At 43.8% G+C, this 12,212-nt stretch overlaps 1 protein-coding gene across 1 annotated transcript in view; it reads left to right on the top strand.

Annotated features, from left to right (window-relative positions):
- veph1 (ventricular zone expressed PH domain-containing 1) overlaps nucleotides 1-12,212 on the top strand; it is a gene marked incomplete at both ends in the record, with an annotated part of 190,216 nt that overhangs the window by 100,377 nt on the left and 77,627 nt on the right. Inside the window, 5 exon segments of the mRNA XM_084064643.1 lie at nucleotides 2,987-3,207; nucleotides 9,448-9,672; nucleotides 10,773-10,995; nucleotides 11,058-11,084; nucleotides 11,086-11,191. Of these exon segments, the coding sequence (XP_083920769.1) occupies nucleotides 2,987-3,207; nucleotides 9,448-9,672; nucleotides 10,773-10,995; nucleotides 11,058-11,084; nucleotides 11,086-11,191 (802 nt within the window).

Below are 12,212 nucleotides of genomic sequence, written 5' to 3'. Positions count from 1 at the left end.
AAGGCTGGTTCTGCGCTGTAGGAGGTGACATGGAGGTCGAGCAGACCATTCAGCGAGTGTCAAAGGGTCCTGGAGGTCCCTATGTAGTAGGAGCCACACACAATGCAAATGCTGTGGCAGAGTTCGAGCTGTTGTTTCACGAGATTAGGTCGATCACCAATGTCCTCAACCTTCTCACCAACAACCACACCATGAAACAGACAGAATGCCATCTCCAGCATGCACTGAGCACCACTCAGCTGCTGGACTTCGTGCTAGAGCGGCAGAACCCATACTCAATGACGGTCAATGTGCCCGTGCCACTGCACAATCTGCTCACAAAGCAGGCTGTTGACAGAAGGGTCGCTCCACGCTTGCTCAATTGTCTCAAAAATGGGGAGCGTGTCTACTGTTCATGCAGGCAGGAGAGGTTAGTCGAGAAGACCAAGAAAATGAGCACAACCATATCAAAGAGGAAGCTACCTCAGTTCAACGAGCAACCACAGAAGACACCAACAACCATTATGAAGGAGCAGTTAGTCTTACCCAAAGACATGGCTGAGACGATAGGAGTATGGACATTGCTAAGGAGCGGGGCATGAACATCCGGCAGGTACTTACTCATGATGTGCTCCCAGCATCTGCCCTGTTTGATGGTGACCTTCCAGCTCATGTCAACAAGTCAAAACGTGAGATTGAGCCTGGACTTGACCTCACCCAATGGAGTCCGAAGTCTACTCTTGCCACTCACGTTGTCGTAGACTTCATGTCGAAGATGCGGCAGATGCCACTAGCACGACTACCTACTTTAGGTGCTGTCATCAACGCCATCAACAGCTCAACATCATCCCTCTACCAAGACCCAGAGTTCATGCATCTTGTGCTTGATTCCTACTTTGAGAGGTCTCTAAAGGAAGGGGAGCGCATGCGGCGCACAGACTCAACAGGCATCGACATCATTGGCATGAACAGACACACGCCTATCCCTCAGCAACTTGACAAGTTCTGGGCATCTGAGGAGAACAAGCGGAATCTCCAGCTGTTATTCGGGATATGGTGTGCAATCAAGCCTGTGGCAATGCTACCATCATTGTCAGCTCTGTTGTCTCTGATGATGAGGTGCTCCCAGCAAAGGTGGCTTGTGGCGAAGAGATCCCTGACCTCTTGAACTGGATTGAAGAGGCTGACACCAGGCTGGTGGTGCATGTGGAGTGGGCTGTTCGTGTGAAACAGTGCAAGAGAGTTGTCGTAGTCTCCATTGACACAGACACCTTTGCATTACTTTTATACTACACCCCATACTTCCAAGCACTGGGGATGAAGGAGATCTGGCAGCAGTAAGGCACTGGTGAGAAGCAGCGCATGCTTCCACTGCATCAAGCAGTCTCTCGTCTTGGAGCACCACTAGCCAAGACAGTGATCAAGGCACATATCCTGACTGGAGCAAGGTGGGGACAAAACATGCAGCTATGGCTTCTGACCCAGTGCAATATCTGACACATTTTGGAGAGGCAAACACCTTGACCGAACAAGACGCAGCGTTGGCAGGGAAGTACTTGGTACGTGTCTGGCCAGGGGCCAGGTCACGTACAACAGCCAAGACATTTGATGACCTCAGGGTAGAAAATTATACTAGTGCCAGTGCTGGAATTGATGCTCTCCCTCCCACAAGTAGTGTGATCAGAGGCCACATTGAAAGAGGTGCCTTTCTGGTGCATAGGGCTTGCCACCTGCTTTCGACAGCCAAGTAACCCGAGGCAAGCCTAGCACCAATGGAACATGGGTGGGAGGAGCACTTTGGCACACTCCTGCCATCAAAGTGTCTGAAGGCCTTACCACCAAGTCTGCTCACAGTATGCAAGTGTGCAGGCAAGTGTGACACTCGCCGATGTGGGTGCCGTGTTGCTGGAGTTCCGTGCATCATATTCTGCCATGGAAACATTGAAAATCCCCCCTGTAAAAATCCATCACACTAACCTGCATTAACACATATGGTGCACTTTGAGAGAATTTGTTATCTGATCTTGTGTTAGGATTTTATTTGGATGTCATTTTGTAGGTCTATATCACTTTTATTTGCTCATTTCAACACCCAATTAGGTCAAATTAGGTCAATGAAGGTCAAAATCACCCAAAATGATCATAACAATATCAGAAATGAATTCCCCACCCCAAAATTAGTCAAAATGGAGGTATTGCATGTTTACATACACTCAGAAACAAAAAAGTTGGATTTTCATCATAGCCAATGGCGGCCATATTTGATTTAGCCATTGCGCCATTCGTGGCACTATGGCGGACGAGCACCTCTTTGATTTTTCATGTCTAGGTACCCATTGACTCAGTTCAAGTGAGAAACTCCCCTCACACGAAGTTGCGAACGGGTCTACAGGCCAGGTACAGGATTATTAGAGTGTCCGCCCCCGGTTTGGGAACCATTGGTCTATGGCAGTGGTTCTCAACCAGTGGTCCGGGGACCACCAGTGGTCCTTGAGGGGGTTCCAGGTGGTCCCCAGCTAAATGATGGAGAGTTGGTAACCAAATGGACCCTTATAGATCTTTGACCCTTGAGAGTGTGAAATGAAACCAAATGGACCCGTATGGGTCCATTTGGTTTCATTTTACGCTCTCAAGAGTTACATTCGTGTTAAACATCTGCATTGCTAATTAAAGAATTGTTATTTTGATACATGTTTGCCTGTTATCTCTCCTATGGTACCACATCAATACCGCATGGAATTGTGGACAAAATCTTATCCAACGACAAAATATTCTAAGTCTTGGGTCTGAGAGGATAAATAAATCTCATCAAATGGTGGTCCGTGGCTCAAATGCCGAATAAATAATGGACCTTGATATGAAAATGGTTGCAAACCACTGGTCTATGGTATAGCTTCAGGCCTTAAACTCCATGGTCTACTCACTTTCATTTCCAGACCCCCATTGCAGTGCAAAAATGATTACATAACACTGTGTTCTCTCTATCCCCCTCCTGCCCTCTCTCCAGAACCATGCACGGACCTCCTTGGTGTACCTGGTGTCCCTCCTGGGGAGCATGGAGCACAGCTTCCACCACACGCTGCTGCTGGAGATCAGAGCGCTGACGGACCGCTACCCGTCCATCCTGGGAGGCTGTGCTAAAGACATCTACAGGATGAGCAACTCCTTCACAGCCATAGCCAGGCTGCTGGGCAGGAGACTGGAGGAGAGCACTAGCATACAGTGCAGGTTAGTAGACTCCATGGACAGAGGCGGACAAAAACATATTCTGATTTGTTTTACTTACGTAAAAGCAGTGGTGGGAAAAGTACTCAAATGTTTTACTTGAGTAAAAGTATCAATGCTGCAACATAGAAATACTCTGTTACAAGTAAAAGTCTGGAATTCAAAATGTACTTGGGTAGAAGTATATAAGTATTGGCATTAAAATGTACATAAAGTACCAAAAGTGGAAAGTATTGTATGCATAAAGTATGCATTGTACATTGCAGTATTGTGCATTGTACATTGCAAAGTGGGAAAGTGTTGTGCCTCAAGAAGACAGGCATGTGTGTAATGACGTTTCATGGCTGTAGGTCATACGTTATGCCTGTTGAAAGATTGCATTTTTCAATTGCTTGGTATAGTGTCCCGGCCGCCGTCCCCCCTTTTGCCAATGGGCGTCAGATTTGTTTCTTGGCCGTTTGACATGACATGACCCTCAAGTTTCATAAAAAGCTGGCTATGCCAGAACTGTGAAAAGCGGCAGAAGAAGCATACTGATAAATAATACAATAGGGGGCCTCCTGCCTACGCACTTCGTGCTTGGCCCCCTAAATAAAACCATGGCAATTTATCATTATTATCACCACAAATCAGGCACATTTAAAATTGTCTGTTCCTCGGCCCTCTCTGTCACCAACAACTGCCAGAAGAATCCGTCACGTCAACAGCGCTGTCAGCTAGTTTAATGAGCGAAGTTCAGAGAACATCCACATATACAGTACAGTGACAAAAATACCCCAAAGGATCAGGGACTTATAAATAGACAATCCAAATTGGTCTGAATAGCGTTTAGTTAACTCACATATAGCTTTGTGTGTCCTCTGACCTTTAACCCCCCTGCTTTGCAATGGTCATCTGCATGTTTCTGTGATGATTTCTCAGATGGTTTGAATTCTTGTGACTGTACAGTATCAATGCTTGTAAGCTCTGCAGTTATGAAACAGGCATAGTAATGTGTTTGTTGTTAAGCCACGTACTGTAAAGTCAAGGTCTAATGGGTCCATATAGCACCATAACTGATTTTTTTAAATTATTTTTTATGCCTTTATTGATAGGATAGTAGGTTGACAGGAAATGGAGAGAGAGATGGGGAGTGACGTGTAGCGAAGGCCGTCGGGATCGGGACTCGAATCCACGCCGCGCTGTCAGGCTACTTTGGAGCCTAGGTTACCCAGACCGCTACACCAGCGGTCCGGGCCGACATCGTTTTCATACTATAACATTCATATTTGAAAAATAAGGGTTTTCTTTAAAATCTTGAGGAAAAAAAAGAGTTTTCATTGTGATAGCGATGAATAGGAACTTATACTATGGTTGGTTCCATTGATCCAAGCCGGAACACACAGTCGATTGATTGATCATTAAAATAAACATGCTCTGAAAATGCCCGCAGCCCACCCATCTGACCACTTAACATGGCAGTGGACAGGTGGGTGGGCTGCAAGTGGGCCCTGATCCAGAAAAAGGTTGGGGACCGCTGCACTATAGTGTTGTTCATGGCATGCATTGATATGTCCCTTTCAATACAAATGTCCAGTAAACTGTAATCATGCCGGACATTCTGGCCGTCGGTTTAAAATCCTAACGCGACCTCTGGGAGACACACGTGCACATGATTAAACGTATGCAAAATGAATGCAGCAATTCTGAAGAGCCAGCACATGTTACGACCATTAAACTTCATCTATGGCCTGAGATAAAACTGTTCTTATAGGTCAGCTCATGGAGCTCAAAGATTCTCCATAAACAGCCGGTCATATGGTTCACCTTAACCCATTCAATCCGTGAACGCATCTGTGTCATTTTAAGATTTCTTTGGCTATTCAAAAACAGCAGATATACAAGCTCATATCGTGTGCCATGCAATGAGGTTGTAGATCTGCTATTTTAGAAAAATCTTGAAAATGTGTGCAAATCTTTGAATATATATATATTTTTAAAGCATCTGCTTCTGGGGGTCCCTGTAACAAAACATTTTGAGATGGGGGTCCGTGGCCAAATAGATACCCCCCCCCTTCAAAACATATATATGTACAAAGATTTGCACACATTTTCCACAATGTTTTGAAAAATTGCAGATCTACAAGCTCATAATGCGGCATTCGGTGCCGCAGTATGAGCTTGTAGATCTGCTATTTTTGAATAGCCAAAGAAATCTTAAAATGACACAGATGCATTCCCGGTCTTAATGGATTAAAGCCATGCACAAGATTTTAAAAACCCAACCGAAATCCATATTAAGCCCAAACATACAGTATGCCGTTTGTAATCTTAAACCACTCTGGGTTTATTGCAATACTATGTTTATAGACCATTAAAACGGAAAGAAAATGGCCTACAGTATATCAGATTCTAGTCAATTGTAGCCATGGGACCCCACACATGCCAAAACTAATGATCAGTTTCATATTATTAATATCGTTTGGAATAAACACCATCAAACTACTCAAAGTGCTTCAAGTGCACACGCCCACATAGGAGCATGTGTGACACATGCAGTGGTGGAACGTATTCCTAAAGTACCTTTACTTAAGTGCTGTTAAGTACAATTTTGAGATACTTTTGCTCTACTTGAGTATTTCCATTTTTCAATACACTCCACTACATCTCAGAAGCAAATATTGTACTTTTTACTCCACTTCAGTTATTAGACAGCTTTAGTTACTAGTTACTTTGTGGAATTTGATTATTATTACAAAACATACATTAATCACTGAAGTCTTATTTTATACTTCTGCTATTTGAAAATAGTGGATCGATGCGACACATTGTCAGCTTGTAGATCGGCTATTTTCAAAACATTTTTGACACATTTTGAGTACTTTTACTTTGGCACTTCAAGTATATTTTGATGCCAATACCTTTGTACTTACTTTACTCAAGTAAAAGTTTGAATACAGGCCTTTAACTTAAGTATTTCTACATTGTGGTATTACATCGTGGCAAACATCTGAGTACTTCTTCCAGCATTGGACGCGTGCACGTGTGTCTATTCATGCTATCTTTGTGGGTGGGTATCTGTGTTTATGCTGTATTATATATATGGACCGGGATTCAGCTGGATGGCGTATGGGAATGGCACGCACAGTCCCATCCAAACCAGAACATTGTGTGCAACACAAGACAAGTGGCTTCCAGAGGCTTTGCTTGTGGTCTCTGTGGAAGAACGATAGAGATGGGGAGGGGGAAAAGGAGAGGGGGAGACAGCACAGGGAGAGGAGATAGGACAAACTGCAAGATTCTTTTTATAAGTGGATAAGTTCATGAGTGAAGACAGAAGTGAGAGATGAAACTACTGAGGATTGATTGGAGAGTCAGAGAGGAATTGGGAAGACAACGTAAGATATAAACATACATTGTAAAATGCTGAGTGAGACCAAAAGTAAAGGGGGATTTTTTTTTGGATGAAAACTAAAGTTTGAAAAGAAACTAAATAAAGGAAAAGGAACAACTCAAAACAAATGTAATGAAACAGAATTGCATGTCAAATCATCGTCGTTTTAGTTTTTCCACCATCATATCTGATTTCATGTAGCCTAATCTTTTCAGCTTCTGTAAATCAAGACTTTCCTCATATTACCTGAAAAATACAACTAAATTCAAACTAAACTAAAATAGTCAATTGCTAGGGGTGTGCCGATATATCGTCCCGCGATATATCGGGGGAGCGATTAATTATGTTTTCGTGACGATATGTATCGTTTTGGCGTTTTTTTTGTTGCAATAATAAGAATGCAAAAACAGAAGTATTTGTTTGCTTTTTTTCCCCCCCATATATTTTCATAATAAAAAAGTGCCACATATCGTATCGTATCGATATCGTGAGCCCAATATCGCGTATCGTATCGTATCGTGAAATTAGTGTATCGGCACACCCCTAGTCAATTCCTAAAACTACTTATGCATCCATCCCAATGGAGTCAGCTGGTTTTGTCAGAAGCGCTTTTTAATACTTTTCATTGTTTCAATATTTCTTTAATCAACCCACAGACGTAAGGGTGTTCAATAGCACTGATTTATGGAAAAAAATGCAAAAGTGGAAAAATGGAGTTAGCTGGTTTCTGCCGGACAGCAACGATATTTGAAAAGATAATAAAGTCGTGTAAATAATGATGTGGTGACTTTTCATGCTGTCACCTTGCACAAAAGCTGATGTCTGTGTTTGGCGTAACTACGCAGTAAACAAGTGTAATTTTAACTCAGTGTCACATGCTGGTGTGATGAGAACCCAAATGTAGGACAACTAACACATGCAACACAAAACAATGTCCCATCAAGGACTGACTGGGGAACAAGACACATGAGGGGTGATTACAAATGAGATACAGCTGGGACAGACATGAACAGAACTATGGAAACTACACCAGGGAACACAATACACATAGATAAACAGTACATGACCTAGACAACATAGTAAATAAGTTAAAGTCTTGACCGTGACTGAGTATAAACTGGACCCTTACGTTTTTTACAGTTTATTCTACATTCTAAAGGCCTGACGGATAAACGATACAAAAATTTGAAATAATTGCCAGTGAATATTGTGTATCTCTATTCATCTCTATTCATATAAATTAGTTCTGAAAAATCAACCTTGTTCCAAACAAAATTAACGCTGCTTTATTGCCGCATAATATTCAAGTTCTGTGTGAATGTACTCATGACACAAAAGAAAACAGTTTGAAAAATATTTTTTATCGGGTGAATTAATCACATGAAGAAACCTGATGACCTGATGGAAATGTGCCAAATGCACCAATTTATTTCTCATGGTCTGTGCTTATAATTTGCTTGACTTTTCGACCTCTAGCACTACAGACGACTTTAAAGAAAGAGGGAGAGAAAGTTAGGTCAAGTGAAGTGAGAAAGATCAGTCAACCCAGTGGTTCTCAAAGTTGGGTCCAGGGACCCCCCTAGGGATCCTTGAGGAGGTTCCAGGGGGTCCCCAGCAAAATTAACCACTTTAACTGAAAACAGCCGATCTAAAACTCACAAGTTCCAGAAATTGTTTTTGAAACATTTTAGCACAAATCTTGTATGGGGGTCCCTGTCACAAAATATGTTCAGCTGGGGGGGGGGGGTTAATATAATTTAGGGGTCCCTGGCATTAAAACATGAAAACCACTGCTGTGGAAAACAGGCAACTACTGTACAAATGAAAGAGGGAGAGAGAGTGAGGTCAAGTGAAGTGAGAACTCAGTTAATCACTGAAAGAGGGAGGCTATACCGGGGATGAGAAAATAATGCATGAGTAAGAAACAGGCAGCAGAACACACTGTAAAAGTCCTCAGTGTTCATTTATCCATTTGTAACTGGGAGAGTGTTGGCTACATTCTGACCAAAGGAACACTGTGGATTTCACTGTGCAGTGACGGGAATAGAAAGTGAGAGGAATGTTAGAGAGAGAGAGAGAGACATTTTGTACAGTACATTAATCCATCCAAATATGCAATGGTCCGTCCAACTTTATCTGATCTCATGTGTCCTCACATGTCCACGGGCCACATTCCAAACCTCCACCAGTTCTGTGTGTGTGTGTGTGTGTGTGTGTGCATGCGTGCGTGCGTGCGTGCATGTGTGTGAGCATGTGTGCGTGCATGTGTGCGTGTGCGTGTGTGTGTGTGTGCGTGCATGTGTGTGTGTGTGTGTGTGCATGTGTGCGTGCATGCATGTTGTGTGTGTGTACTGTTACACAGTAATATCCTTGAACATAAAAATGATTGGTTACATTTGTACACTCAGAGTGACACAACGTACATACAGTACGTTGAACAAGGCATGAGCCTTGTCCAGCAGCCTGATGACAGGCTGGTGTCAGACCTTCGCTCTTCCTTGAGCCTACCTGTGGATCATGACTTGGCACTGACTTTTGTTATTTTATTGTGTTTTTTCTACAACGTCCATAAGTATCATGCACAGTATACATCTGCTGCTATGCTCACACACACCTTTCTATCCTATCCTACAGTATCTCAGGTACTGTACTTGTTTTGGAGGGGTTTGTTCTCTTGTTTGATCTCCTTTCCCACTTGCCCCCCCCCCCTTCCCCCCTTTCTTCTTCTTCTTCTTCCCCTTCTTTTTTCTATGGAAATTTCGATGGGAACTATGCACGAAAACGAATTTCACCCACTGTTTAACTTCTGTAAACCTGTGATGTGACATTAAAGCTGATTCTGATTCTTCCAGTGTTTACATTTCCTCCAGGCTTGAGGAGGACATGGCGTGCCCCCCGTCTCCCTGTGCCGTAGGGGGTGTCGGCGGGGGCTCGGAGCAGAGGCTGCAGGTGAAGATCCAGGCCTTTGAGGAGAAGATGGGGGAGGAGGTGGGAGAGGAGGAGGAGGTGGACGAGGAGGAGTCCCCCGCCCCCCAGAGGAGGTACAGCCTGGGACAGGCCGCCAGGGACGAGCGGAGGGAGATGAGGTTCAACAGGTGAGTCAGTGCGTCATGCAGTGTGACTAGATGAGGTTCAACAGGTGAGTCAGTACAACAAAGGATAGACCCGGACATGACGTTTATTCGTTGTGGAAAAATGGCTTTTTGGCAAAAACAAGCCACATTCAACTGGCCGCAACTATGCCATGACTGGACAATCCCCCCCCCCCCCCCCTCTACGATTCTACGAGACCCCCGTGCCGTGTGTGTAATGAGGTTATCGTCGTCGCTCTAAACAGTAAAATCCAAGTAATAATGTATCCATTTGTAAATCGACCAAACTGATTACATTGTACCTGCTCAGACTTTAATGAACCCAGGATTTTACTGTGTAGTGGGATCAAACCCTAGCCTGGCTCCACCCCCTGAATCCTTTGCTTTGCATTCAGGGTCTGGTAACGCTGTCGAAGGCGGGTGTTTCTCGGTTGAAAATCTGTACGACGAATCGGGAACGGGATAATCCAGTATGAACCAATCGCGTTGGTTCATAGTGGAGTCCCACTTTGGCCACGCCCCCATCTCAGAAATCGGCTGCATTGAGAGGCCTTTCAGACTGAATAATGGAGTGAAACTAAATGAAAATGAAACTAAATGAGTGTCAGGCTAATCAAACCCCTAGCCCCAGCAACCTTCTAACCAGACAGCTGACATTAAAGACCGGCACTGTTTCTCATAATTTGGGAAGGATTCATGGCATGAAAAAAACGCATTGCATAAAATACAGAATGCAATGATATTTGTGATTAGTTAATTAGAGGGGATCTGTTTACAAGTATGTACAGTATGTATGTGTGTGTGTGTGTGCGTGCGTGCGTGCGTGCGTGCGTGCGTGCGTGCGTGCGTGCGTGCGTGCGTGCGTGTGTGTGTAATTCTGTCCGCAATACACTGTATCATCATCAAATCACAAGGCCATGTACTTAGTACATGTGTAACTTCATAACTAACACAATTTCTGACATATGCCACAATTTAGTGGTGAGAGGTCAAAGTTGGTGATGAGCCGCGAGGCTCACATATGGACACCTCTGTTCCCATGTGTTACAGAAACAGAGAGAGTGCATAATATTAAACTATTCATGGCTCCAAATGTGTTCCAGGTCAAAGAGCCTGGCTCTGCATGCCGTGCGCTCACGCTCCGTCAACTCGGACAACGGCGAGGATGGAGACGGGCTGGACATAGCTCCAGACGGCGTTGTTGCGTCTGCAGATGGCTCAGCCAATCAGCACTCTGAGCCGCAGGAAGTATCGCCCACAACAAACAGGAAACAGGTGGACGGCGGCTGCCGGCCCGTCTCCACTGCCACCGCCACCGACGGACAGGTCGAAGAGGAGGAGGAGGAAGAGGAGGAGAGAGAGAAGGAGGAGGACGAGGAGGAGGAGGAGGAGGAGGAGGAGGAGGAGAAGAGCGAGGCAGACAGACTGTATGTGCACCTGAGAGACAACATGGAGGAGATCCGAGGGTTCTGCAAAGAGATGCTGCGCCTGATCCCGACGCCACAACACTGTGTCATGGAAGGTAACGACAACACAATGCAAAAGCCTCAGTGTTAACCCATTCAAACCTGGAACGCATCTGCGTAACCACTTTATCCATATTTTACACCTTGGCTATTCAAAAAATAGCAGATGTACAAGCTCATAGCGCGGCACCGAGTGCCGCGCTAAGAGCTTGTAGATCTGCTATTTTTTTTTTATCTTGAACATTTGTGCAAATCTTTGAATATATATATATATCTTTAAAGGTTTGTGACTCAAATCTTTGCTTCTGGGGGGTCCCTGGAACAACATATTTTGAGATGGAGGTCGGCAGTCAAATACATATCATTTTGGGGGTCCTTGACATGAAAAGGTTTGAGAACCACTGATTATAAGAACATATGTTTTTCAAAAAAACTGTTAGGATTTAGAAGACATTTGTAGAATCCCCAGAAGCAAAGATTTGAGTTACAAATGTTTGCCTTAAAAATATATATATGTATATTCAAAGATCTGCAAAAATCATCATGATTTAAAAAAAATAGTAGATCTACAAGCTCGTAGCGCGCCACGAGTTTGTAGATCTGCTATTTTTGAATAGCCAAAGAAATCAAAAAATGACACAGATGCTTTCCCGGTCTTAATGGTTTAAATTATGCATTTGTAACTCAGAGAGTGTAGGCCTACTGTTGTAGAGACAAATGAACACCGATGATTTTACTGTGTGTCTTTAATTTAATTTTATTTGTGGGAAAAGAAGGGGGAGAAAATGTGTACTTTGTGGATACATTCTTCTGGCTGGCACCCGTGAGGAACAGGCTCGTTTCTATGGTTACAGTAGGGTTTCAGTTGTGAAAAGAGTCAAATTTGGGGTTAGGATGATACATGAAGAGGTTAGGCACAGGGATTTAGAGGTTAAAGTTAGGGTAAACTAAAGATTATGATTAGACATTCAAAGGTTAGGTATAGGGATTTAGACCGGTTAGGGGTTGGATTACTTTTACTGTAGGCATACAGTATAGGGATTTAGAGGTTAGGGTTAGGGTTATGATGAAATGTGG

The sequence above is a fragment of the Gymnoscopelus microlampas genome (assembly GCF_963454915.1).
Source record: "Gymnoscopelus microlampas genome assembly, chromosome: 8".
NCBI lineage: Eukaryota > Metazoa > Chordata > Actinopteri > Myctophiformes > Myctophidae > Gymnoscopelus > Gymnoscopelus microlampas.
The sequence above is the reverse complement of the archived record's forward strand: the minus strand, read 5'-3'. Positions and strand labels throughout refer to the sequence as shown.